Below are 23,809 nucleotides of genomic sequence, written 5' to 3' on the forward strand. Positions count from 1 at the left end.
GTGATGTTGAGCATCCTTTCACGTGTTTGTTGGCAATCTGTATATCATCTTTGGAGAAATGTCTATTTAGGTCTTCTGCCCATTTTTGGGTTGGGCTGCTTGTTGTTTTTTTTTTAAACTTTATTTTTATTTATTTTTTTATTTATTTTGCGGTACGCGGGCCTCTCACTGCTGTGGCCTCTCCCGTTGCAGAGCACAGGCTCCGGACGCGCAGGCTCAGCAGCCATGGCTCATGGGCCCAGCCGCTAGGTGTTAGGGAGTGTTCTAATTTCATTCTCTTACATATAGCTGTCCAGTTTTCCCAGCACCACTTATTGAAGAGGCTGTCTTTTTTCCACTGTATATTCTTGCCTCCTGTATCAAAGATAAGGTAACCGTATGTGTATGGGTTTATCTCTGGGCTTTCTGTCCTGTTCCATTGATCTATATTTTTGTTTTTCTGCCAGTACCATTACTGAAGGTACTGTAGGTTTGAGTATACTCTGAAGTCAGGGAGCCTGATTCCTCCAGCTGCGTTTTTCTTTCTCAACACTGCTTTGGCTATTCAGGGTCTTTTGTGTTTCCATACAAATTGTGAAGTTTTTTGTTATAGTTCTGTAAAAAATGCCATTAGTAGTTTGATAGGGATTGCATTGAATCTGTAGATTGCTTTGGGTAGTATAGTAGAGTCATTTTCACAATGTTTATTCTTCCATTCCAAGAACGTGGTATGTCTCTCCATCTGTTTCTTTCATCAGTGTCTTATAGTTTTCTATATACAGTTTTTTTGTCTCCTTAGGTAGGTTTATTCCTAGGCATTTTATTCTTTTTATTGCAGCAGTAAATGGGAGTGTTTCCTTAATTTCAATTTCAGATTTTTTGTCATTAGTGTATAGGAATGCAAGAGATTTCTGTGCATTAATTTTGTATCCTGCTACTTTACGAACTTCATTGGTTAGCTCTAGTAGTTTTCTGGTGGTATCATTATGATTCTGTATGTATAGTATCATGTCATCTGCAAACAGTGGCAGTTTTACTTCTTCTTTTCCAATTTGGATTCCTTTTATTTCTTTTTCTTCTCTGATTGCTGTGGCTAAAACTTCCAAAACTATGTTGAATAATAGTGGTGAGAGTGGGCAATGTTGTCTTGTTCCTGGTCTTAGTGGAAATGGTTTTAGTTTTTCACCATTGAGATCGATGTTGGCTGTGGGTTTGTCATATGTGGCCTTTATTATGTTGAGGTAAGTTCCCTCTATGCCTACCTTCTGGAGGGTTTTTATCATAAATGGGTGTTGAATTTTGTTGAAAGCTTTTTCTGCATCAGTTGAGATGATCATATGGTTTTTCTCCTGCAGTTTGCTAATATGGTGTATCATGTTGATTGATTTGCATATATTGAAGAATCCTTGCATTCCTGGGATAAACCCCACTTGATCATGGTGTATGATCCTTTTAATGTGCTGTTGGATTCTGATTGCTAGTTTTTTGTTGAGGATTTTTGCATCTATGTTCATCAGTGATATTGGTCTGTAGTTTTCTTTTTTTGTGACATCTTTGGTTTTGGTATCAGGGTGATGGTGGCCTCATGGAATGAGTTTGGGAGTGTCCTCCCTCTGCTGTATTTTGGAAGAGTTTGAGAAGGATAGGTGTTAGCTCTTCTCTAAATGTTTGATAGAATTCGCCTGTGAAGCCATCTGGTCCTGGACTTTTGTTTGTTGGAAGATTTTTAATCACAGTTTCAATTTCAGTGCTTGTGACTGGTCTGTTTATATTTTCTATTTCTTCCTGGTTCAGTCTCGGAAAGTTGTGCTTTTCCAAGAGTTTGTCCATTTCTTCCAGGTTGTCCATTTTATTGGCATACAGTTGCTTGTAGTAATCTCTCATGGTCCTTTGTATTTCTGCAGTGTCAGTTGTTACTTCTCCTTTTTCATGTGTAATTTTGTTGATTTGAGTCTTTTCCCTTTTTTCTTGAAGAATCTGGCTAATGGTTTATCAATTTTATCTTCTCAAAGAACCAGCTTTCAGTTTTACTGATCTTTGCTCTTATGTCCTTCATTTATTTTTTATTTATTTCTGATCTCATTTTTATGATTTCTTTCCTTCTGCTAACTTTGTTTTTTTGTTCTTCTTGCTCTAATTGCTTTAGGTGTAAGGTTAGGTTGTTTATTTAAGATGTTTCTTGCCTCTTGGGGTAGGATTGTATTGCTCTAAGCTCCCTCTTAGAACTGCTTTTGCTGCATCCCATAGGTTTTGGGTTGTTGTGTTTTCACTGTCATTTGTTTTTAGGTTTTTTTTTATTTCCTCAGTGATCTCTTGGTTATTTAGTAGTGTATTGTTTAGCCTCCATGTGTTTTTATTTTTTTACAGGATTTTTCCTGTAATTGATATATAGTCTCATAGCGTTGTGGTCAGAAAAGATACTTGATATGATTTCAGTTTTCTTAAGTTTACCAAGGCTTAATTTGTGACCCAAGATATGATCTATCCTGGAGAATGTTCCATGAACACTTGAGAAGAAAGCGTATTCTGTTGTTTTTGGATGGAATGTCCTTTAAATATCAATTAAGTCCATCTTGTTTAATGTGTCATTTAAAGCTTGCATTTCCTTATTTATTTTCATTTTGGATGATCTGTCCATTCGTGAAAGTGGGGTGTTAAAGTCCCCTACTATTATTGTGCTACTGTCGATTTCCCCTTTTGTGGCTGTTAGCATTTCCCTTATGTATTGAGGTGCTCCTGTTCTGGGTTCATATGCATTTACAATTGTTATATCTTCTTCTTGGATTGATCCCTTGATCGTTATGTAGTGTCCTTCTTTATTTTAAAGTCTATTTTATCTGATATGAATATCGTTACTCCAGCTTTCTTTTGATTTCCATTTGCATGGAATATCTTTTTCCATCCCCTCACTTTCAGTCTGTATGTGTCCCTAGGTCTGAAGTGGGTCTTTTGTAGACAGCATATATATGCGTCTTGTTTTAGTATCCATTCAGCCAGTCTGTGTCTTGTTTGGAGCATTTAATCCATGTACATTTAAGGTAATTATCTATGTGTGTTCCTATTACCATTTTCTTAAATGTTTTGGGTTTGTTGTTGTAGGTCTTTTCCGTCTCTTGTGTTTTCTGCCTAGAGAAGTTCCTTTAGCATTTGCTGTAAAGCTGGTTTGGTGGTACTTAATTCTGTTAGCTTTTGCTTGTCTGTAAAGTTTTTAATTTCTCCATTGAATCTGAATGAGATTCTTGCCTGGTAGAGTAATCTTGGTTTTAGGTTTTTCCCTTTCATCACTTTAAATATGTCCTGCCGCTCCCTTCTGGCTTGCAGAGTTTCTGCTGAAAGATCAGCTGTTAACCTTATGGGGATTCCCTTGTATGGTTTTTGTTGCTTTTCCCTTGCTGCTTTTAATATTTTTTCTTTGTATTTTTTGATAGCTTGATTAATATGTGCTTTGGCATCTTTCTCCTTGGATTTTTCCTTTCTGTGCTTCCTGGACTTGATTGACTATTTCCTTTCCTATATTAGGGAAGTTTTCAACTATAATCTCTTGAAATATTTTCTCAGACCCTTTCTTTTTCTCTTCTTCTTCTGGGAGCCCTATAATTCGAATGTTGGTACGTTTAATGTCCCAGAGGTCTCTGAGGCTGTCCTCAATTCTTCTCATTCTTTTTTCTTTATTCTGCTCTGTGGTAGTTATTTCCACTATTTTATCTTCTAGGTCACTTATCCGTTCTTCTGCCTCAGTTATTCTGCTATTGATTCCTTCTAGAGAATTTATATTTCATTTATTGTGTTGTTCATCCCTGTTTGTTTGTTCTTTAGTTCTTCTAGGTTCTTGTTAAACGTTTCTTGTATTTTTTCCATTCTATTTCCAAGATTTTGGATCATCTTTACTACCGTTACTCTGAATTCTTTTTCAGGTAGACTGCCTGTTTCCTCTTCATTTGTTAGGTCTGGTGGGTTTTTACTTTGCTCCTTCATCTGCTGAGTGTTTCTCTGTCTTCTCAGTTTGCTTAACTTACTGTGTTTAGGGTCTCCGTTTAGCAGGCTGCGCGTTTGTAGTTCCCGTTGTTTTTGGTGCCTGCCTCCAGTGGGTAAGGTTGGTTCAGTGGCTTGTGTAGGCTTCCTGATGGAGGGCACTGGTGCCTGTGTTCTGGAGGATGAGGCTGGATTTTGTGTTTCTTGTGTGCAAGACCATGTCCGGTGTTGTGTTTTGGGGTGTCTGTGAACTTATTATGATTTTAGGCAGCCTCTGTGCTAATGGGTGGGGTTGTGTTCCTGTGTTGCTGGTTGTTTGGCATAGGGTGTCCAGCACTGGAGCTTGCTGATCTTTGAGTGGAGCCAGGTCTTTGCGTTGAGGTGGAGATCTCTTGGAGAGCTTTTGCTGATTGTTATTACATGGGGCTGGGAGGTCTCTGGTGGTCCAGTGTCCTAAACTTGGCTCTTCCACCTAAGAGGCTTAGGCCTCACACATGGCCGGAGCACCAAGACCCTAAAGCAAGCCTCCCACAGACCTTCCCGAGGGTACCTTGTTTACAAGAAAACGGCAGGAGGAAGGGGCATACCTGGGACTGCGCATTCTCTGTCAAATCACCAAGCTGAATTCCTGTATCCTGTTTTAGACTAACTTCTGTTATTTAGCACTCTTCTTTGTCATTTTTTTCTCTATGTTAATTACTTAGGGTAAGTCACTTAGACTTAAAAATGTATGAGAAATAAATTGCCTTCTCGTTCCATTTCATGTTTGATATGTTCTAGTCCTTCATTTTTGATATGTTTTCTTTAAGCACTTTTCAAGTTAAAAGTTCCATAGATGTTACAATTTTAGTTAAAGGTGAAATTATAATCTTTACAGAAGGAGGGACATGATGATTTCTTAATGAGTGTTTGTTGAGTGAGTCATTGATGGAATTTTTAAAAGGTGACTTGTGTTATAGAGCAGGAATGGCTACTTAGGGCACCACTGGTCTGATCTGCTTGCTTGTAAGTCTACTGAGCACAATAAACAGTTGTTCTTTTGCCCTGTGGCTATTTAACAATAGAAACAAGAACTGTTTTCTGTTTAAAATATTAGCATACTGTAGATATACTTTAGAAATAGAGTAAGTCCCCTACATACAAACGAGTTCAGTTCTGAGAGCTCGTTCTTAAGTGCAACTTGTTTGTAAGTCCAACAAAGTTAGCCTAGGTACCTAACTAACAATTGGCTATGTAGTACGGTATTGTAATAGGTGTATAATACTTTTCCACAAATAATACATAAAAAACAAACACAAAAATAAAGAAAACATTTAAAATCTTACAGTACAGTACCTTGAAAAGTACAGTTGTACAGTACAACAGCTGGCATACAGGGGCTGGCATCAAGTGAACAGGCAAGAAGCGTTACTGACTGGAAGAGGGAGAAGAGGTGGGAGATGGCAGAGCTGAAGGATCATCAGCAACAGGAGACGGAGAGCAAGCCGCAATTCCACTCAGGGCTGACGTTGATGGCACAGGTTCTGGTTCCTTGCGGGATTTAATTCTATCTACCCTCTTGAAAAAACGATCCAGTGGTGTCTGGGTAGTCGCTCTTTTTTTTTTCTCATCGTAGATGACAGTGTAGCCCTGGATTGCATTCTGAATGGCTGCTGCAACCTTTGCGTACCGTTCTATATTCGGGTCCTGTGCCTCAAAAACTAACAGTGCCTCCTCAAATAAAGAAAATCCCCTTGCCATTTCCTGTATCATGAATCTCTTCAGTTCTTCGGTTACTTCTTCTTCCTCTTGTCTCTTCGTCTTTCCTCTGGGCCTCCAATTGCATCAGGTCTTCAATACTAAGCTCCTCATGTTGCACAGCAAGGAGTACATTGAAGTCATCCTCTTCCAGATCTAGCACCAGCTATTCGCTGAGGGTCACTAAGTTGCTGAAGACCTCTTTGGACTCCTCATCCACCTTCTCAAATCCACGAAAATCATGAACAAACTGTGGGCAAAGGTTCTTCCAAACCTCATTCATGGTGATGGCCATAACCTCACGCCAAGCAAAGCCCATATTTTTTATGACCTTGTAGATGTTACAGTCCTTCCAAAATTGCTGCAAGGTTGTTTCTGATCCGTCACTTGCCTTTACTGCCTGATGAAAAGTGTGATGTAAATAATATTTCTTGAAAGTTGGTATAACTCTCTGGTCCCTAGGTTGGATGAGCAACATAGTATTTGGTGACAGATGCACTACTTTGAGGTTGGGATGAAAATCATCCGTGAATGGGGGGTGGCCCGGAGTAGCAAAAGAATGTTGAATGGGATGTCCTTTGCCAAGCAATATTTCTCTACCTCCGGGATAAGGTGCTAGAAAAACCAGTCCTGGAAAATGGCCTGTGTAACTCAGGCTTGGGGTTATTACTCTTCCACACAACAGGAAGAGAGCCTTTGGCTATGTGTTTAAGGATTGTTGGGTTCTCTGAATGATAAACTAAGAGAGGCTTCAGCTGCATATTGCCGGAAGCATTGCCACCAAACAACAGAGTTAGCCTATTCTTTGCTGCTTTATAGCCTGACATCAGCTTTTCCTCCTTACTGATGTAATTTCAGTCTGGCATCCTCTTCCAGTACAGTTCTGTCTCATCCACAGTAAACACCTGCTTGGGTAAATATGCACCTTCATCAATAATTTCTTGAAGTGTTTCAGGAAATTCTCGAGCGGCTACCGTATCTGCACTTGCTGCCTCGCCACTTAGTTTTACGTTGTGAAGGTTGGCTCTGCCTTAAACTGATGAGACCAGCCATGGCTGGCATTAAAAGGTGTGCCCTCTGGTTCTTTGCCATGTTTCTTCTTCAAGTCTTCATAAAGGCTTTTAGCTTTCTCTTGAACCAGCATTAAGCTGAGCAGGACTCAGCACTGATGCTGATCCTGCATCCACACACTGAGAAGTTTCTCCATCTCCTCCATCACTTTTCCACGCTTCTTCAGTATTATTGTTGACATCACCGGCATAGCAGACTTCGTGTTAACATGATCTTGTCCTTGTTCTTTAGAATCGTGCCGATGGTTGAACGATTCGTGTTATAAGAACGAGCGACATCTACCATCTTTTCGCCTCACTCCACTCAATTATTTTACTTTTGTTTCCGTCCTTATCGCTTGGCTCTTCTTAACAGTACCAGCTACATCACTGCTGCTTTTAACACTTGCTCCCGGATATCCGGGGCTTGAAATAAAGATACTGTACTACTGTACTCTATACAGTACTGTGCAGAAAAGAACACAACCACTTGTAGAGGACGTATGCGTGTGACAATGTATGCCAGACACGTGAACTAACTTATGTGATTGGACATGGGAACGCATGTTCACATCTTTGAAAGTTCACAACTTGAAGGTTCAGATATAGGGGACTTTTGTATCTGATTGATGCAATAAAGACTTATTTATTAGAAATAGCAGTAATTACAAATTTTAGACCATATGCCATCATGTCACATAGTTGAATATAAAAAGTCCAGGATTGGGACTTCCCTGGTGGTCCAGTGGTTAAGACTCCGTGCTTCCACTGCAGGGGGCATGGGTTTTATCCCTAGTTGGAGAACTAAGATCCCGCATGCCCCGTGACACAGCCAAAAAAAAAAAAAGTCCAAAATTGCTCTTGTGATAGTGTAGCCTTTTAACTCATGTTGAAGATAGTCTTGGTGTAGAGAATGAAAAGGGGGTCGTGTGTATTATTTTTGTTTTGTTGTTTTTTTGTTTGAGTATTTTGAGCATTCATTACTGCTAAAGTGAAACCAAATCTCCCTGTCTTAATCTAATCTAGAGTGGATACCAAAATATTTTTATTTTATTAAAAAATACATTTAAAAATTACTTAAGTGTAACTCTTTTTTTCCCCCCTGGCACCTAGCCAACTTCCTGGAAATTTGTTCTATATTTAAAGAGAGACTTGTATAGAGGCTTTCAAAATGTTATATGAACATTAAAGATTTTATATAATACCAATCATTTTAAAAAAGCTTTTTACTACTTTTAGATAATTTATTCCTTTGTCTCAAACTCTTTAATTATCAGGTGATTCTTTGATTTGATATATTTTGTGGTTTGCCTCCTGCTAATTTTTTAACTGTTAATAAATGATTTAACTCAGGCCTACAGTTTTTTTGTTAATAAACTTATTTATTTATTTATTTTTGGCTGCATTGGGTCTTCATTGCTGTGCACGGGCTTTCTCTAGTTGTGGCGAGCAGTGGCTACTCTTCGTTGTGGTACGTGGGCTTCTCATTGTGGTGGCTTCTCTTGTTGCGGAGCACAGCCTCTAGGCCCGCAGGCTTCAGTAGTTGCAGCATGTGGGCTCAGTAGTTGTGGCTCATGGGCTCTAGAGTGCAGGCTCAGTAGTTGTGGCACACAGGCTTAGTTTCTCCGTGGCATGTGGGATCTTCCTGGACCAGGGCTCGAACCTGTGTCCCCTGCACTGGCAGGTGGATTCTTAACCACTGTGCCACCAGGGAAGTCCAGGGCTACTTATTATGCTGAGTTTCAGGGGGTAACAAGATGAATGATTCCTGCCATCTAAGGACTGTTATAATTTGAATATTATAGCCTTTATATATTATAAAGAAAAATGTCTAAAGAGCTATGTTGAAGTATAGGAACCAGTTCTTTTAGTTGTACAGAACCATCAGAATTTAGTCTGAACTGAGAATATTAAATAAAACAAAACTCCCAAAGTCAATGTATATGGTAGTATTTAAATGCATCTTGAAGAATAGGAAGGAATCGGTAAGTGGAGTTGGAGAAGAGAGGGTGCTTCAGGCTGAACAAACCATTTCATCTTACATTGGGTCCCTGAAGCAGTGTTTTGGCAAACAGGATTTCATATTCCATGAATACTTTTAGGAGTTCAGACTTTATGAGCCATGAATTACAATAAGGTTAACAACTTCTTTTAGAAGAGATAGAGTACTTCTTCCTTGCAGTGTATTCTGTATCAAGATAAATGTTCTGCTTTAAGCACAAAATTGTCTGCCAGAGAGTATTTTAGGAATGGGGGGGAAAAGTGCTGTGTTTTCCAATCAACAGTACTGTTAAATTGTTGAACAGGTGTTTAGAACAAATGAGGCTTCAAAAAATAATTCACCTGAGGAGGAGTGAATTATTCTTAAACTAACGTCACAATTTAATTGGTTAAAACTTTAAACTTACTTAACTAAATTGAAGAACAAGCTTCATATTCTTTTAGCCGTATGAAAATAAGTTTTTCCTTAACACGAGTGAATCTGTCTCCTTGAGAGCAATGACCTTTCTCTGTATAGGTTGCAGTTTATGCACAAAGGGGCACAGGTGAAGATGTAAGTGGGATTGAAATGGTGTCCCTTGCTCAGCTACTAAGGTCCCTTTTCTAATTCCTTTTCCAAACACAAAGGCACCCTACCTAGAGAAGCCCCAAACCAGAAGTGATTATACACTTGCTTAATTTTGTTGGTGGATTCAGCACTTAGCTTCTAGACTAGTGTAGTCACAAATTAGGAACTCAGTGAATACTTTTTGCATTTATAGAGTACTCAGAAGTACAAAATTTATATTCCCCTTTGATTATGACTTTTTGGCAGATTATTTTATGTGCTTCATGTGATTTTTAAAAATTGGCTTTGGGACTTCCCTGTTGGTCTATTGGTTAAGATTCTGTGCTTCCACTGCAGGGGGCACGGGTTTGATCCGTGGTCAGAGAACTAAGATCCCACATGCTGCACGGAGTAGCCAAAAAAAAAAAATTGATTTTACCCAATCTGTGGTCTTCTTGCAGTCAAATTCCATGTTTATATGGATAATTCCATTTGTTGTGTTTTATCAAATTGTTATTGCTGATATTCTGGATTTTTATTTTTGTTCTTCTGATTCCACTCATGTATTAAAATATTTAAATTTTAATTTCAGGTATATTGTATTTTTTTGCCCCCGTGACCTTGTTTCCCAGGGATATTCATTCCTACCTGTTCAACTCTTCGCTGTGGGAATGAAGGAAGTGACCAGAACTTGGAAAATAGTAGGTGGAGTCACCCATGCTAATAGCTATTACAAAAATGGCTGGATAGTCATGATAGCTATTGGATGGGCCCGAGGTAATATTAACAATATGTATTCATAAATATTCTGTTATTGGTGTACTACAACTACTGAACAATTCTCTAGTTTAATTAATGGGAACCACATACTTTAATAACAGTCTTTTTTGGAAGATGGAAGCCTTGTTTCTGTTGGCTGGTAAAGTTAATTCAAAACTGGCACTATTCACTAGTACTAGTCATCAGCCATTCTTTTGAGCCTGATTGTCTTAAAAATAGAATATTTATTATTTGTTTGATTAGAAGCCATAACCAGAGGGATTTGTAGTTAATGTGTAGCCACCACCATAAATAAAACAAGTTTACATAAGAAATTATGTGGCACGTGTAATTAAAAAACTTTGCTCTGTTTTTTTTTTCTCGCTTTTTCATCCTGAATAACCTGAAATAGTAAATGTGATTGATTATGGGTTCATGTTCACTCTGCATTACCTACCTTTATTGTATGTTGGAACTGAATGAATTTCTCAATCTGTTGTTATAGTGTACTGCACCTAAAACTAAAATTAGGAAAGGAAGTGATAAAGCAGAGAAGTTTATTTTTTCAGGTCAGAAACAAACCTCTAGCCACATCTCTGTCTGAGGCCCCAATTTTAACCTTATTTGTAGTACAATAGACAGTTGCCATGAAAGAATTGTAATTGTCTCTGTATCATAAATGTACAAGACAACTTTTTTCTCCCTCCCAAGAATCATATTTTGGAGTTGATTTTGGAATTTTAAGTCAAAAGATAGAATTATGGCTTTATTTCATATATTTTCTCAAGAAAATTGGTTAAGTATTCTTGTTTTATCTTGTTCTTTTTAGGTGCAGGTGGTAGCATTATCACGAATTTTGAGCAGTTGGTAAAAGGCTGTTGGAAACCAGAAGCTGATGAATGGCTGAAGATGTCCTAGTGAGTTGGTATAGACTGTACTGAGACTTAGCCTTTTATCCTTAGATCTTACCAGTTTATTTAAAAACACATTTTGGGATCTCTAAATGTGGATGAAACAAACAAACAAATAAATAAAAGGATAATGGGAAGAAAACCAGGAAACCTAAGTTTTTCAAGAAGTCTGCTCTCTTAAATGTAGCTTTTAAAATAAATATTGATTCCTTTTTCTGTGGGTTCCTCCTCTTAGAAAATAAAACCAAACAAAAACTCTTGGATTATTGTAGAACTGTGGGAAGAGTGTGTATTTATGGAGCAAGAACTACATAGGAAGAGAATTCTCTGGAATCAGTTGCAGGCTCTTGGCATTTTCATTAATTTTCACCCAGATTTCAAATTATTCATAGTTCCTGGTAGTAAAATGTGAAGCTTATGGCAACAGTCAATACATTATCATAAAGCCCTGTTAGTTGCTTTAAAAGTGAGAGGTGAATTTAACTATTGGGTTGGCCAAAAAGTGCCTTCGGTTTTTAAGTAAAAAAAAAGACACTTTTTTCATCTTTACCAAGAACTTTATTGAACAATGTACTCACTCTTTTGTTCCACTACCTTCTGCCATTTTTCAGGCAACTTCATAATTACATCTTCCCAAAACTTTTTATGTTTTTGAGCAAAGAACTGTTCCAGGTGCCTTTTACAGTCTTCCAGGGAATTGGATTTTTTTTCCATTAAAATAATTTTGTAAGGACTGAAGTAAATGGAAATTCGAAGGTGCAATGTCTGGTGAACATGGCAGATGAATCAGAACTTCCCAGCCAAGCTGTAACAGTTTTTGCCTGGTCATCAAAGAAACATGCAGTCTTGCGTTATCCTGATGGAAGATTATGCATTTTCTGTTGATTAATTCTGGACACTTTTCATCTAGTGCTGCTTTCATTTGGTCTAATTGGGAGCAGTACTTCTTGGAATTAATCTTTTGGTTTTCCGGAAGGAGCTCATAATAGAGGACTCCCTTCCAATCCCACCATATACACAACATCAGCCTCTTTGGATGAAGACTGGCCTGTGGTGTGGTTGGGGGTGGTTTATTTCACTTGCCCCACGATCTCTTCCGTTCCACATAATTGTACAGTATCTACTTTTCATCGCCCATCACAATATGTTTTAAAAATGGAACATTTTCATTAAGTTTAGTAGAGAATTGCATGCGGAAATACGGACAAAAAGATTTTTTTCACTTAACTTATGTGGAACCCAAACACCAAAGCAATTAACATAACCAAGCTGGTGCAAATGATTTTCAACACTTGATTTGGATATTTTGAGTATGTCGGCTATCTCCGGCATGGTATAATGTTGATTGTTCTCAGTTAATATTTCGATTTGGTCTCTGTCAACTTCAACTGGCCTGCCCAACCATGGAGCATCATCCAGCGAGAAGTCTCCAGCATGAAACATCACGGTCCACTTTTGACATGTTCAGTCAGTCACAGCACCTTCTCCATATACTGCACAAATCTTTTTTTGTGTTTCAGTTGTGTTTTACCTTTCTTGAAATAATAAAGCATAATATGCCAAAAACGTTGCTTTTTTTCTTCCACCTTCAATGTTAAAATGGCCACACAAAAATTCACTAATTTTGATAAGTCTTTTTTTAACTGCACACTGATGTGACAGCTGTCACATACAATCTAACAAAATTGTTTCGAATAAAATTAAAGACAATTAAGTGCTGCTAGAGCCATCTACGGAAGAAACTGAACAAACCTTTTGGCCAACGCAATACATATAAAAATAAGAAAAAGATTAGAGGAAATAACCCATTCTATGCTTGTACGATGCAGACTACCTTTTGCACCTATTTAAGATAATCTTATCATTAGGTATTCTCTAAAGACACTGACCCAATCTTAAATAAGTCACAAATATATCCCTGATGCACCTGAAAATGAAATAGAGAAATACAGTTACTATTCCCACAATTCAATAAGGAAAGCCTTAGGATTTAGTGGCCATAATAAGCAAGGTGAGGAAGTCTTCATGTGAAAATAAGCTCATTAGAATGGATTAAAAATGAAGGTTGAGAAGCAGTATGAATGATGAAGTATATGTTTGAGTGAACCAGTAGATTTCAGGATGTTTACCTTGGAATGTACCCCTTAAAGCTTGAATGAGGTAGTTTAGAAATAGAACAAAGGAGCTTTGATTGATAATAAGTTATAAATAAAGCATTAGTGTTATTCAGGGGAAATTTTTCTCATTTTGAGTATGTGCTTTGAAACGTCTTCCATGAAACATTTCTTGGGACTGTAAAACTGAAATCAAATTGTGATTCTCCTGTGTTCAGAACCTTGCAGTGACTCCCCAGATGGCCTGTGAGACCCTCCAAGATCTGTGTCTCTCCCGCACCTAATTTGCTCTGACTTCAGCTCTTACTGTTCTCTGCCTTGCTCACTGCACTCTGTCCTTGAGCAAGCCAGGTGTTGTCTGGTTTAAAACTAACTTCTCTCTCTGCCTAGAATCTTCTTCCTCAGATGGCCAACTCCCTTATCTGCTTTGCTCAAAGGATTTTCTCAGAGCTTACCTTCTCAATGAGGACTACCCTGCTTAAAATTGCAACACTTCCCTCTATTTCTCCCACAGCATTTATCATATTTTATAATTTACTTATTCATTATGTTTATTTTTCTCTCCCTTTGGCTTTCCTCCATGCTTCAAAGAATACAAGAGGTGAAGTATAGGGATTTTGTCTTTTTTGATTGCTCTTATATCCTAAACACCTATCACATAGTAGACAGTAAATATTATGTGAATGAATGAATGATTAACAATTTGTCAAGTGAGATCATTGGGATCCATTATGATATTTTGTGTATGCATATATATATGTTTTCATATATTTATTACCAAATACTTTTGCATAGTGGAAAAAGCCTGTATGGTCTTAGAGAATACATACATTGTAATAAACAGGATGTTGGTAAAAATATGAATGTTAGAGGTGCTGGTGAGGTCTTAGAGGAATTGAGGAACATGATACTGGAAACTGGAAGAAAGGTGATTTAGTTATATGGCTGCAGTTGTGTCGAAAGCATAATTGTAAGCATTGAACTTGGATATTTAGTTGAGTTTCAGAAGCAAAGTGTTGGCAGTCTGAGCTGGTTTCTTCTTGCTTCTTATAGTGAAGTGTGAGAGGAAAGAGTTGAATTGAGGGAATAACTGCTAAACAAAGAAACCAAGACTTGATGATTTGGGAAATTCTCAGCCTATACAGATTGCAAAAGATGATAAAATTAGGAGAGTCATTCTTAGGAAAAGCCTGCTGTGGAGAGAAAGTTAAGGGTGTGGCTGGACAACTTTTGCTAGTGTTAAAAGAGATTAGGCGTGTGATTCATGGATCCATTCAGCTATCATAGCAGAAGCCTGGAATAGAGATGAGATTATCCAGGAAAGATCTGTGAAGGACCATCTTGACTGATGGCGTGGATCCCCTGTGCCATGCATAGGAAACCCAAAAGATTTTTGAAAGTGTTGTATCAGCAGAAACACTGCCAGGTTGGACTGAAAGGGACAGAGACAAGATGAAATAAAAGAAGTCAGACTCCCAAAATTCTACAGGTAGAAACAGGCTGATAAAATTTTTAGCTGTCGATATGTGCTACCATTCAGGGAAAAGGAAGAATGGCTTTAAGGTGGGACCTGCGGGCCTAGAAACCTGAGGCCAGACCCATAGGCTGGAGTCACAGGTGCAAAAGCCAGAGCCATGAATGCAGAGATTAGAGCTGTAAACTCAGAGGATGGAGCCTCAGGCCACAGAAGATTATTCCTGGGTCTTGAAACCTAATGGAATTTGCCCTGCTGGATTTTGAAATTGCATGGGACTGTGATCACTTTCTTCCTTCCATTTTCTCTCTTTCGGCATGGGAGTGCTTATAGCTGTTACCTATGCTTATTCCACCGTTGTATTTTGGAAGCAGATAGCTTATTTACTAGGTTCACAGGAAACTAATATAATAAGTATAAGAATTTTCTGAATGCATTCTGATCTTTGTAACCAATCTCATTGACTTTTTCCTAAATCCCAGCCCTGCTCCAATCCCCTGCTTCAATTTATTGTTTACAGAATCCTTGCTCCTCAGATTCATCGCTTCTGAATTTATGCTCTAAGAGAACACAATCCAGAGTAGAATATGTGTATGCTAAGATGCCCATGATGAGGCACTATGGTTCAGAAACCAAACTATTAGAAACAGAGTAGCAAAAGGACATTAAGACAATGTCTTAATGGAATTAACTATTTTTTATCTCATTCTTTTAAAAGTCAGTTTGGTGTACCTTTTATGATACAGTTGTACATAATTTATAAATTAATTGATACATATTAAGGAGTGTCTTAAAACACTTTTACCACTAGAGATGCACACTCAAAAAGTTTGTGGACCGCTGTTCTAAAACAGAATGCTGCCCAGTTATTGGTAGCCAAACCCCTGTTACCCAAACGTAACTGTTTTGAACTCAATCCTTAGCTTGTACTGATTAAACAAACTACTTGTTTTTCATAAAGTGGTTTATAGGGGCTTTTAAATTTGTCATATTTTATACTGTGGCATTCTAAGAGTTTATTATTTATCTTTTTCTAGTTTTAAGCATAAAGAGCTAGAAAATGATCTGTTACTGAAATATACTTTATGTGGCAAGTATATGACATGAAAGTAGTGCTTGTTATATGTTAATAGATAAACATAGACTTTAAATTTTAATGTGTTGGGTAATGTATTGGCTAACGCTAATACTTTGTGCTGGAGTTAGCTAAGTGATGTGCTGGAGCTGGCTCATACTGTTTTATGAGAGCCATTCCACACAGCAGCCTGAAGTGGGCTGTGGGAGTACAGTTGGGCCTCTGTATCCATGGTTTCTGCATCAGTGGATTAACCAACTGTGGATCAAAACTATTAGAAAAAAAATTCCAGAAAGTTCCAGAAAGCAAACCTTGAATTTGCCATGTACTGATAACTGTTTACATAGTACTTATACTGTGATTACAACTGTTTACATAGCATTTACATTATATTAGGTATTGTAAATAATCTAGAGATGGTTTAAAGTATGTGGGAGGATGTGCATAGGTTATATGCAAATACTACATCATCTTATATCACGGACTTGGGCATCAGTGGATTTTGGTAAATGTGGGGGCTCCTGGAACAAATTCCCTGCGAATACCATGGGGCGACTGTATTTACACTGTAAATACACTGTATTTACATGTGGAAATGAGGAAATGCTGCAAATCAGGACTTTCTTTTCCATCCCCCATCCCACCCAAGGAACTTGGTTAGCACTATAAAGTTTTTCAGGGCTAACATACTTTTCCCAAATCATGCTGTGGAACGTGGGACTTTCAAATCCTTTGTGAAAAAGTGTTATGTGGTCAATTCAGAAATATTACATATAGAAATGTACTCTCTTTATCAGAAAGTCACAGTATGTATGAACATTCTAAACTTTGATACTTTATGCTGTAAAGAAAGGTATTTAACTTTATGTAACTCAGCATTTCCAAAACTTTATATTTACAGAACTCATTTTTGTGTTACATCTATTAATAACTCATTAAATTAATATTTTGAGAATACTGTTTGAGAAATATAAAGATAAATAATATTTATTACTTATTGAGTTAAAATGTGTTTTATTTTCAGCCCTGCCAAGGTAACCCTGCTGGGGTCAGTTATCTTCACATTCCAGCAAACCAATCATCTGGCAATATCAAGGCATAATCTTATGTTCCTCTATACTATGTTTCTTGTGGCCACAAAGGTAAGAGTTCAAAGTAGCAATAAAGCAGTATTACAAATTCTGTGTAACCAAAATTCTGCATAAGGCAAGTAACGGAAAAATTTATTTTTTATTATAGTCTAAAAATATCAATTTTGGGGAGTTATTCAGCACATCCATGACTTACTGAAACATAGCTCTTCTGTGATTCCTCATTTGATTTATGCTGAGGCTATCAGGAAGGATCTGCAGATAACCTTGTAGTATTTACATTGGAGGCCAGAGAGTAGTGGAAATAGCCAAGGCTGATCAGAGACTGCAAAGTGTTGTGTCATTTGTAAAATGAGGTTCTTGGAGTAGATGTTCTCTGAGGTTCCTTTAAACTTTAAAACTTTTATATTTTTATATTAGGACATATTTGTGGTCATTCTCTTTAATTACTGTTGTCTGGTTGGATGCTTTATCCCTTCGTGAAGTTAGGAAATAGTATAAGATGGTATAAGACCATAGGTTTCAGAGACAGGCAGTCGTAAATTCAAATCCTAGCTTCGCTGTCTAATCCCTGAATAGGCAAGTTACTTAATGTCTCTGAATCCTGATTTCCTCATCTTCATTGTACCGATTGTTGATATGGTTCGAGATGACATATACCATTCTGTGACTGTGTCCGACACATCTTATTTATTTATTTATTTTTATTTATTTTTGGCTGTGTTGGGTCTTCGTTGTAGCACGTGGGCTTTCTGTAGTTGCGGTGAGCGGGGGCTGCACTTCGTTGTGGTGCACGGGCTTCTTATTGTGGTGGCTTCCCTTGTTGTGGAGCGCGGGCTTCAGTAGTGTGGGTCGCGGGCTGTAGAGCACAGGCTCAGTAGTTGTGGCACGCAAGCTCAGTAGTTGTGGTGCAGAGGCTTAGTTGCTCTGCGGCATGTGGGATCTTCCTGGACCAGGGCTCCCTTGCATTGGCAGGCGGATTCTTAACCACTGCGCCACCAGGGAAGCCCTCTGACACATCTTATGAATTTTATTTCAGCTGTATGATGAGACTAATTCTGATTATTATTATTCTTAAATTTTTTATATATTCACTATTCACGAGTAGACAATTGATTTTAAAATATTATTATTTAAGCCTAGAGAAATTTTATAGATATCTGTATCTCAGCCTAGATGTTTCCAGCTAAAAACTTACCTATGAGATGCTTAGAAGGAAAACAGTATGTATTATATAAATTTATATGTTAGAAAGAACCAAATCACTGTAGGGATCATTTATTTTTATTCCAGTAGTCTCTGCAGTGGAGGTGATCTGTGGTTGTTGTACTTCAGATATCTGAGGCAAAAATCTCTTCATATGTGCCTTCTTCTAACAGTCATCAGATTTTTCGTTTTGTTTTGTTTTGTTTTGTTTTTTTGCGGTACACGGGCCTCTCACTGTTGTGGCCTCTCCCGTTGCGGAGCACAGGCTCCGGACACGCAGGCTCAGCGGCCATGGCTCACGGGCCCAGCTGCTCTGCAGCATGTGGGATCTTCCCAGACCGGGACACGAACCCGTGTCCCCTGCATCGGCAGGCGGACTCTCAACCACTGCGCCCCCAGGGAAGCCCAGTCATCAAATTTTGAGCTGCATTTTTTGGTAACATTTTTACTGAGATATATTTTACATACCATACAATTCATCCATTGAAAGTATACAATTCAGTGGTCTTTAGTATATTCACAGAGATGTGCAGCTGTTACCACAATTGATATTAGAACATTTTCATCACCCCAAAATAAACCTCATACCTGTTAGCAGTCACTTCACATTTTCCCTCAATCCCCTCAACTGTAGACGACCCCTGATCTACTTTCTGTCTATAAATTTGCCTATTCTGACATTTCATGTAAGTGGAATCATGCAATATGTGGCTTGTGACTGGTTTCTTTCACTTGCATGATGTTTTTGATGTTCATCCATATTGTAGTATGTATCAGTATGTTATTCCTTTTAATTGCCAAATAATATTCCATTGTGTGGGTATACCACATTTTATTTCTCTATCAGTTGATGGATTTGGGGCTGTTTTACCTTTTGGGTAATATGAATAATGAGCTATGAACATTCATGTACACGTTTTTGTGTGGACATATATTACATTCCTCTTGGGTGTATCATATAGGAATTAAATTATTAGATCATATAGTAATTCAACGTTTAATCTTTTGAGGAACTAACGGACTGTTTTCCAAAGTGGCTTCATCATTTTACGTTCCCACCAGCAATGTATGTGAGAGTTCTAATTTCACCACATCCTTAACCAATGCATATCTTTTTTATAGCCATCCTAGTGGGTGTGAAGAAGCAATTCATTGTGATTTTGATTTATATTTCCCTGATGACTAATGATGTTGAGCATTTTTTATGTGCTTGTTGGCCATTTGTATATTTGCTTTGGAAAAATATCTGTTCAGATCATTTGCCCTTTTTTAATCATGGCATTTGTCTTTTTAATGTTGAGTTGTAAGATTTCTTTATGTATTCTGGATACTGGACCCTTATTAGATTTCTGGTTTGTAAATGTTTTCTCCTATTCTGTGAGTTGTCTTTTCACTTTCTTCGTAGTGTCCTTGGAAGCACAAAATTTTTAAATTTTGATAAAGTCCAATTTGCATATTTTCTCTTTTGTTGTGTATGCTTCTGGTGTCATATCTAAGAACCCATTGACAAACCTAAGGTCAAAAAGATTTACCTCTATGTTTTTTTCTAAGAGATTTATAGTTTTAGCTCTTATATTTAGTTCTGTGATCTGTTTTGAGTTAATTTTTGTGTATGGGATATCTAGTTGTTCAGGCACCATTTATTGAAAAGACTGTTCTTTCCCTCATTGAATTGTCTTGGCACCCTTGTAGAAAATCAGTTGACTGTAAATGTAAGAGTTTATTTCTGGACTCTCACTTTTATCCCATTCATCTCTATGCCTATTTTTATATCTGTACCATGCTATCTTAATTATTTCAGCTTTGCAGTAAGTTTTGAAATTGGGAACTGTGAGTCTTCCAGGTTTGTTCTTCTTTCTCAGGATTGTTTTGACCACTCTAGGTCACTTGAATTTCCATATGAATTTTAGAATTAACTTGACAATTTCTGCAAAGAAGGCCAGCTTATGTCTTCATAGGGATTACATTGAATCTGCAAATCAGTTTGGGGAGTAGTGTCATCTTAACAATGTTAAGTCTTATAATCCATCAACATAGATTTTAAAATTTTATTTAGGTCTTCTTTAATTTTTTTCAATGATGTTTTCAGTATATAAGCCTTACACTTCAGTTGTTAACTTTATTCCTAAGTATTTTGTTCTCTTTGATGCTATAGTAAATGAGATTGTTTTTTAAATGTTTTATTTTCAGATTGTACCTTGAAAATGTGTGGAAATAAAATTGATTTTTTATATAATCTTGTATATTGTAACCTAGCTGAATTTATTTATTAGCTCTAATAGTTTTTTATTTTTAATGTATTCCTTAGGGTTTTCTACAAGATCATGTCATTTGCATAGAAATAATTTTCCTTCTTCCTTTTCAATCTCCATGTCTTCTTATCTCATTTTCTTGCCCAGTTGCCCTGTCTAGAACTTCCAGCACAATGTTGAATAGAAATAGAGAGAATGAACATCCTTATCTTCTTTTTGATCCTAGGGAGGAAGCATTCAGTCTTTCACTAACAGGTATGATATTAGCTGAGGGTGTTTTATAGGTGCCCTTTATCAGATTATGTTAGTTCCCTTCTCCTCCTCGTTTGTTGAGTGTTTTTATCATGAAGTAGTGTTGGGAGCTATATAAATTTTGAGAGTTTCTAACTTTAATCTTTAAAGAAAATGAATGTGTGTTGTGGGTTTAGTTAGATTAACTGGTACTGGTATCTGTTAAATTTTTTGAATTGCAAGGATCAGTTTTTGTTGAAGGCCTAATTTGTAGCATAAAAATGATAGCTTTTCTTACAATAGTAATTGGCAGTACCAGACATACAGTTATTTATTATAGCACCTAAATTTAAATACCATATCACAAAGTGATAATAAAAAGGTATTTTAAAGTAGAATAACATACAGTATTGAACTTTTCTCATAGTATTCCTCAAATCTTCCTAACTAGAATATTATTCTCCTAACATTTTAGAATAATATTCTAATAATTTAGAATAATATTCCCCAACATTTTACTAAATATCCACCAACTTCTAAGCAGAATATTCATTTTTAGCTCATCCTTTTGCCCAGATTCCCTTCAGATTTATACTGATTTTTAAATAGCTTGTGATTTGTTTGAGTAGCTACTATAGTTTTTCATTTCTTAGGTATAAAATAATGAATTGACAGAATATACAGAGAAAAACTCGGCACTAATTATTTTTCTTTACCTTGCTTTTCTTGTATTATTTATATAGTTAGGAAATTTGCATTGTGTGTTTGTTTTGGATAATAATCCAGTGTTTTGACATATACAAAGATGCTAATAAATATGATTCCTCTTTTCAAAGAGAATATCTCCCACAAGTAAGACAAGGGCACAGGTATCTATAATACAAGTATAAAAAGAGTAACAGAAAGTAAGTGCCACCAGTATTGCTCGACCTCTAGAATCTCTGTTGTCATCTCACCCACTAGAAGCTGCTCTGTGGTAAAACTCAGGTATTCTCACCCTTGAAATGTGCAGCCTAGCTATGGACTTGTGGCACCATCCCACGCAGACATGAAGTCTCCTCCCTGCCCCATGCCTGCCTATCTTCCTCCTGACACCCTGCCTGAGGATTCCAGTTAGTATAGCTGCACCTGATGTCAGTCTCTCCCATTGGAGATGATTTGAGAAAAGTTTCAGAAGCATGGAATATCTTTTGGCTCCTCAGTGTAAGAAGTTATTGTGAAATAGATAAAGCAAAGGGAGATTTGAGTGGTCAAGAATGATTAAAACCGAAAAGAGGCTGTTGGATTTTGAAATTGAGGTATTTGGTGACCTTGGTAAAAGTAGTTTCAAATGGACTGTTAGAGAATAGAAAAAAGTTTTTGATAGACTGAGGTGAATAAGAGGAAGTAAAGACGAGGAGTATAAACTACTTTAAAGGGATTTAGAGTCTAAACAAAAACAACTTGGGAGGGGAGTTTGGCAGTATCCGATAAAGTTGAAGATTTATGTATCTTGGACTTCCCTGGTGGCTCAGTGGTTAAGAATCCACCTGCCAGTGCAGGGGACATGAGTTCGAGCCCTGGTTCAGGAAGATTCCACATGCCGTGGAGCAACTAAGCCCGTGCGCCACAACTACTGAGCCTGCGCTCTAGAGCCGGTGTGCCACAACTACTGAAGCCCACATGCCTAGATCCCATGCTCCACAGAACAGAAGCCACCACAGTGAAAAGCCCGCGCACCGCAACGAAAGTGTAGCCCCTGCTCTCCGTAACTAGAGAAAGCTTGTGCACAGCAACGAAGACCCAACTCAGCCAAAAATAAATAAATAAAATAAATTTATATTAAAAAAAAAGATTTATGTATCTTGTGAACTAGTAATTCCATTTCTAGGTATAACCTACATCATTCTCCCAAGGTGTAATACAGAACCCAGCTTCATCAGGATCTCTTAAAAAATGCTTTAGCATTTAAGTAGCATTTAATATTCATTTACTAAAAACTTAAGAATGAGCTCCTTTAAAATTAACAAAAAAATCAACTTTACTGAAGTATAATTTGCACATAATAAAATATAGCCTTTCTAGAGTTTCAGTAAATTTGTGTACCTATGTAACCACCACTACAACCAAGATATGGAATATTTCCATTACTTGAAAAAGTCCCTTGTGCTCTAATCAAGTACATCCCAACCACCACCCATGGCCCCAGGGTGGAACACCCATTTCCATGTAAGTGGGATCATATAGTATATATTTTTTCTGTCTGGCTTCTTTTGCTCAGCATGTTTTTGAGATTTATCCATGTTGTCGCATATTCCTTTTTATTGCTAAGTAGCATTATATACCACAATTTGTTTATGTAATTACCTGTTGATGGATTTTGGATTATTACCAGCTTTTGATTATTTGAATACGGTTATTATGCATAAAGCTGCTATAAACATGTTTACTTTGTGTGCACATATATTTTCATTTCTCTTGGATATATAGGAGTGGAATTGTTGGGTCACGTGGAAAGCTTATGTTACATGATACAAGCTTAATATATAGAAATCTATTGCTTTTCTATACACTAATAATGAACTATCAGGAAGAGAAAGTAAGAAATCAATCCCATTTAAAATCTCATCAAAAAGAATAAAATACCTAAGAATAACTTAACCAAGCAGGTGAAAGACTCATATAACAATGATGAAGAAATTTGAAAATGATACAAAGAAGTGGGTCTGTTTCTGTTTTGTATATAAGTTCATTTGTATCCTTTTTTTTTAGATTCCACATAGAAGCGATGTCACGTGATATTTGTCTTTCTCTTGTTTCACATAATATATTAATCTCTAGGTCCATCCATGTTGCTGCAAATGGCACTATTTCATTCTTTTTTATGGCTGAATAATATTACATTGTGTGTGTGTGTGTGTGTGTGTGTGTGTGTGTGTGTATGCACACACACATACAACATCTTCTTTATAGATTCATCTGTTGACGGACATTTAGGTTGCTTCCATGTCTTGGCTATTGTAAATAGTGCTGCAGTGAACATTGGGGTGCATGTATCTTTTCAAATTATGGTTTCTCTGGATGTATGCCTTGGAGTGGGATTGCAGGATCATATGGTAGCTCTATTTTTAGTTTTTTTTTTTTAAACATCTTTATTAGAGTATAATTGCTTTACAGTGGTGTGCCAGTTTCTGCTTTATAACAAAGTGAATCAGTTAACAGTGCATTCCCTTTTCTCCACAACCTCTCCAGCATTTATTGTTTGTAGATTTTTTGATGATGGCCATTCTGACCAGTGTGAGATGATATCTCATTGTAGTTTAGATTAGCACGTCTCTAATGATTAATGATGTTGAGCATTCTTTCATGTGTTTGTTGGCAATCTGTATATCTTCTTTGGAGAAACGTCTATTTGGGTCTTCTGCCCATTTT

At 37.2% G+C, this 23,809-nt stretch overlaps 1 protein-coding gene across 2 annotated transcripts in view; it reads left to right on the forward strand.

The window, feature by feature from the left end:
• TMEM38B (transmembrane protein 38B) overlaps nt 1–23,809 on the forward strand; it is a 152,631-nt gene that overhangs the window by 29,152 nt on the left and 99,670 nt on the right. For both annotated transcript variants that reach the window (XM_024753677.1, XM_024753675.1), the window contains exons 3-5: nt 9,878–10,062; nt 10,874–10,961; nt 16,643–16,760. In XM_024753677.1, coding sequence (XP_024609445.1) covers nt 9,878–10,062; nt 10,874–10,961; nt 16,643–16,760 — 391 coding nt within the window. The remainder of the gene's footprint in view (nt 1–9,877; nt 10,063–10,873; nt 10,962–16,642; nt 16,761–23,809) is intronic.

This window comes from Neophocaena asiaeorientalis, unplaced genomic scaffold (assembly GCF_003031525.2).
Source record: "Neophocaena asiaeorientalis asiaeorientalis breed wild unplaced genomic scaffold, Neophocaena_asiaeorientalis_V1.1 scaffold342, whole genome shotgun sequence".
In the NCBI taxonomy this organism is placed as follows: Eukaryota; Metazoa; Chordata; class Mammalia; order Artiodactyla; family Phocoenidae; genus Neophocaena; species Neophocaena asiaeorientalis.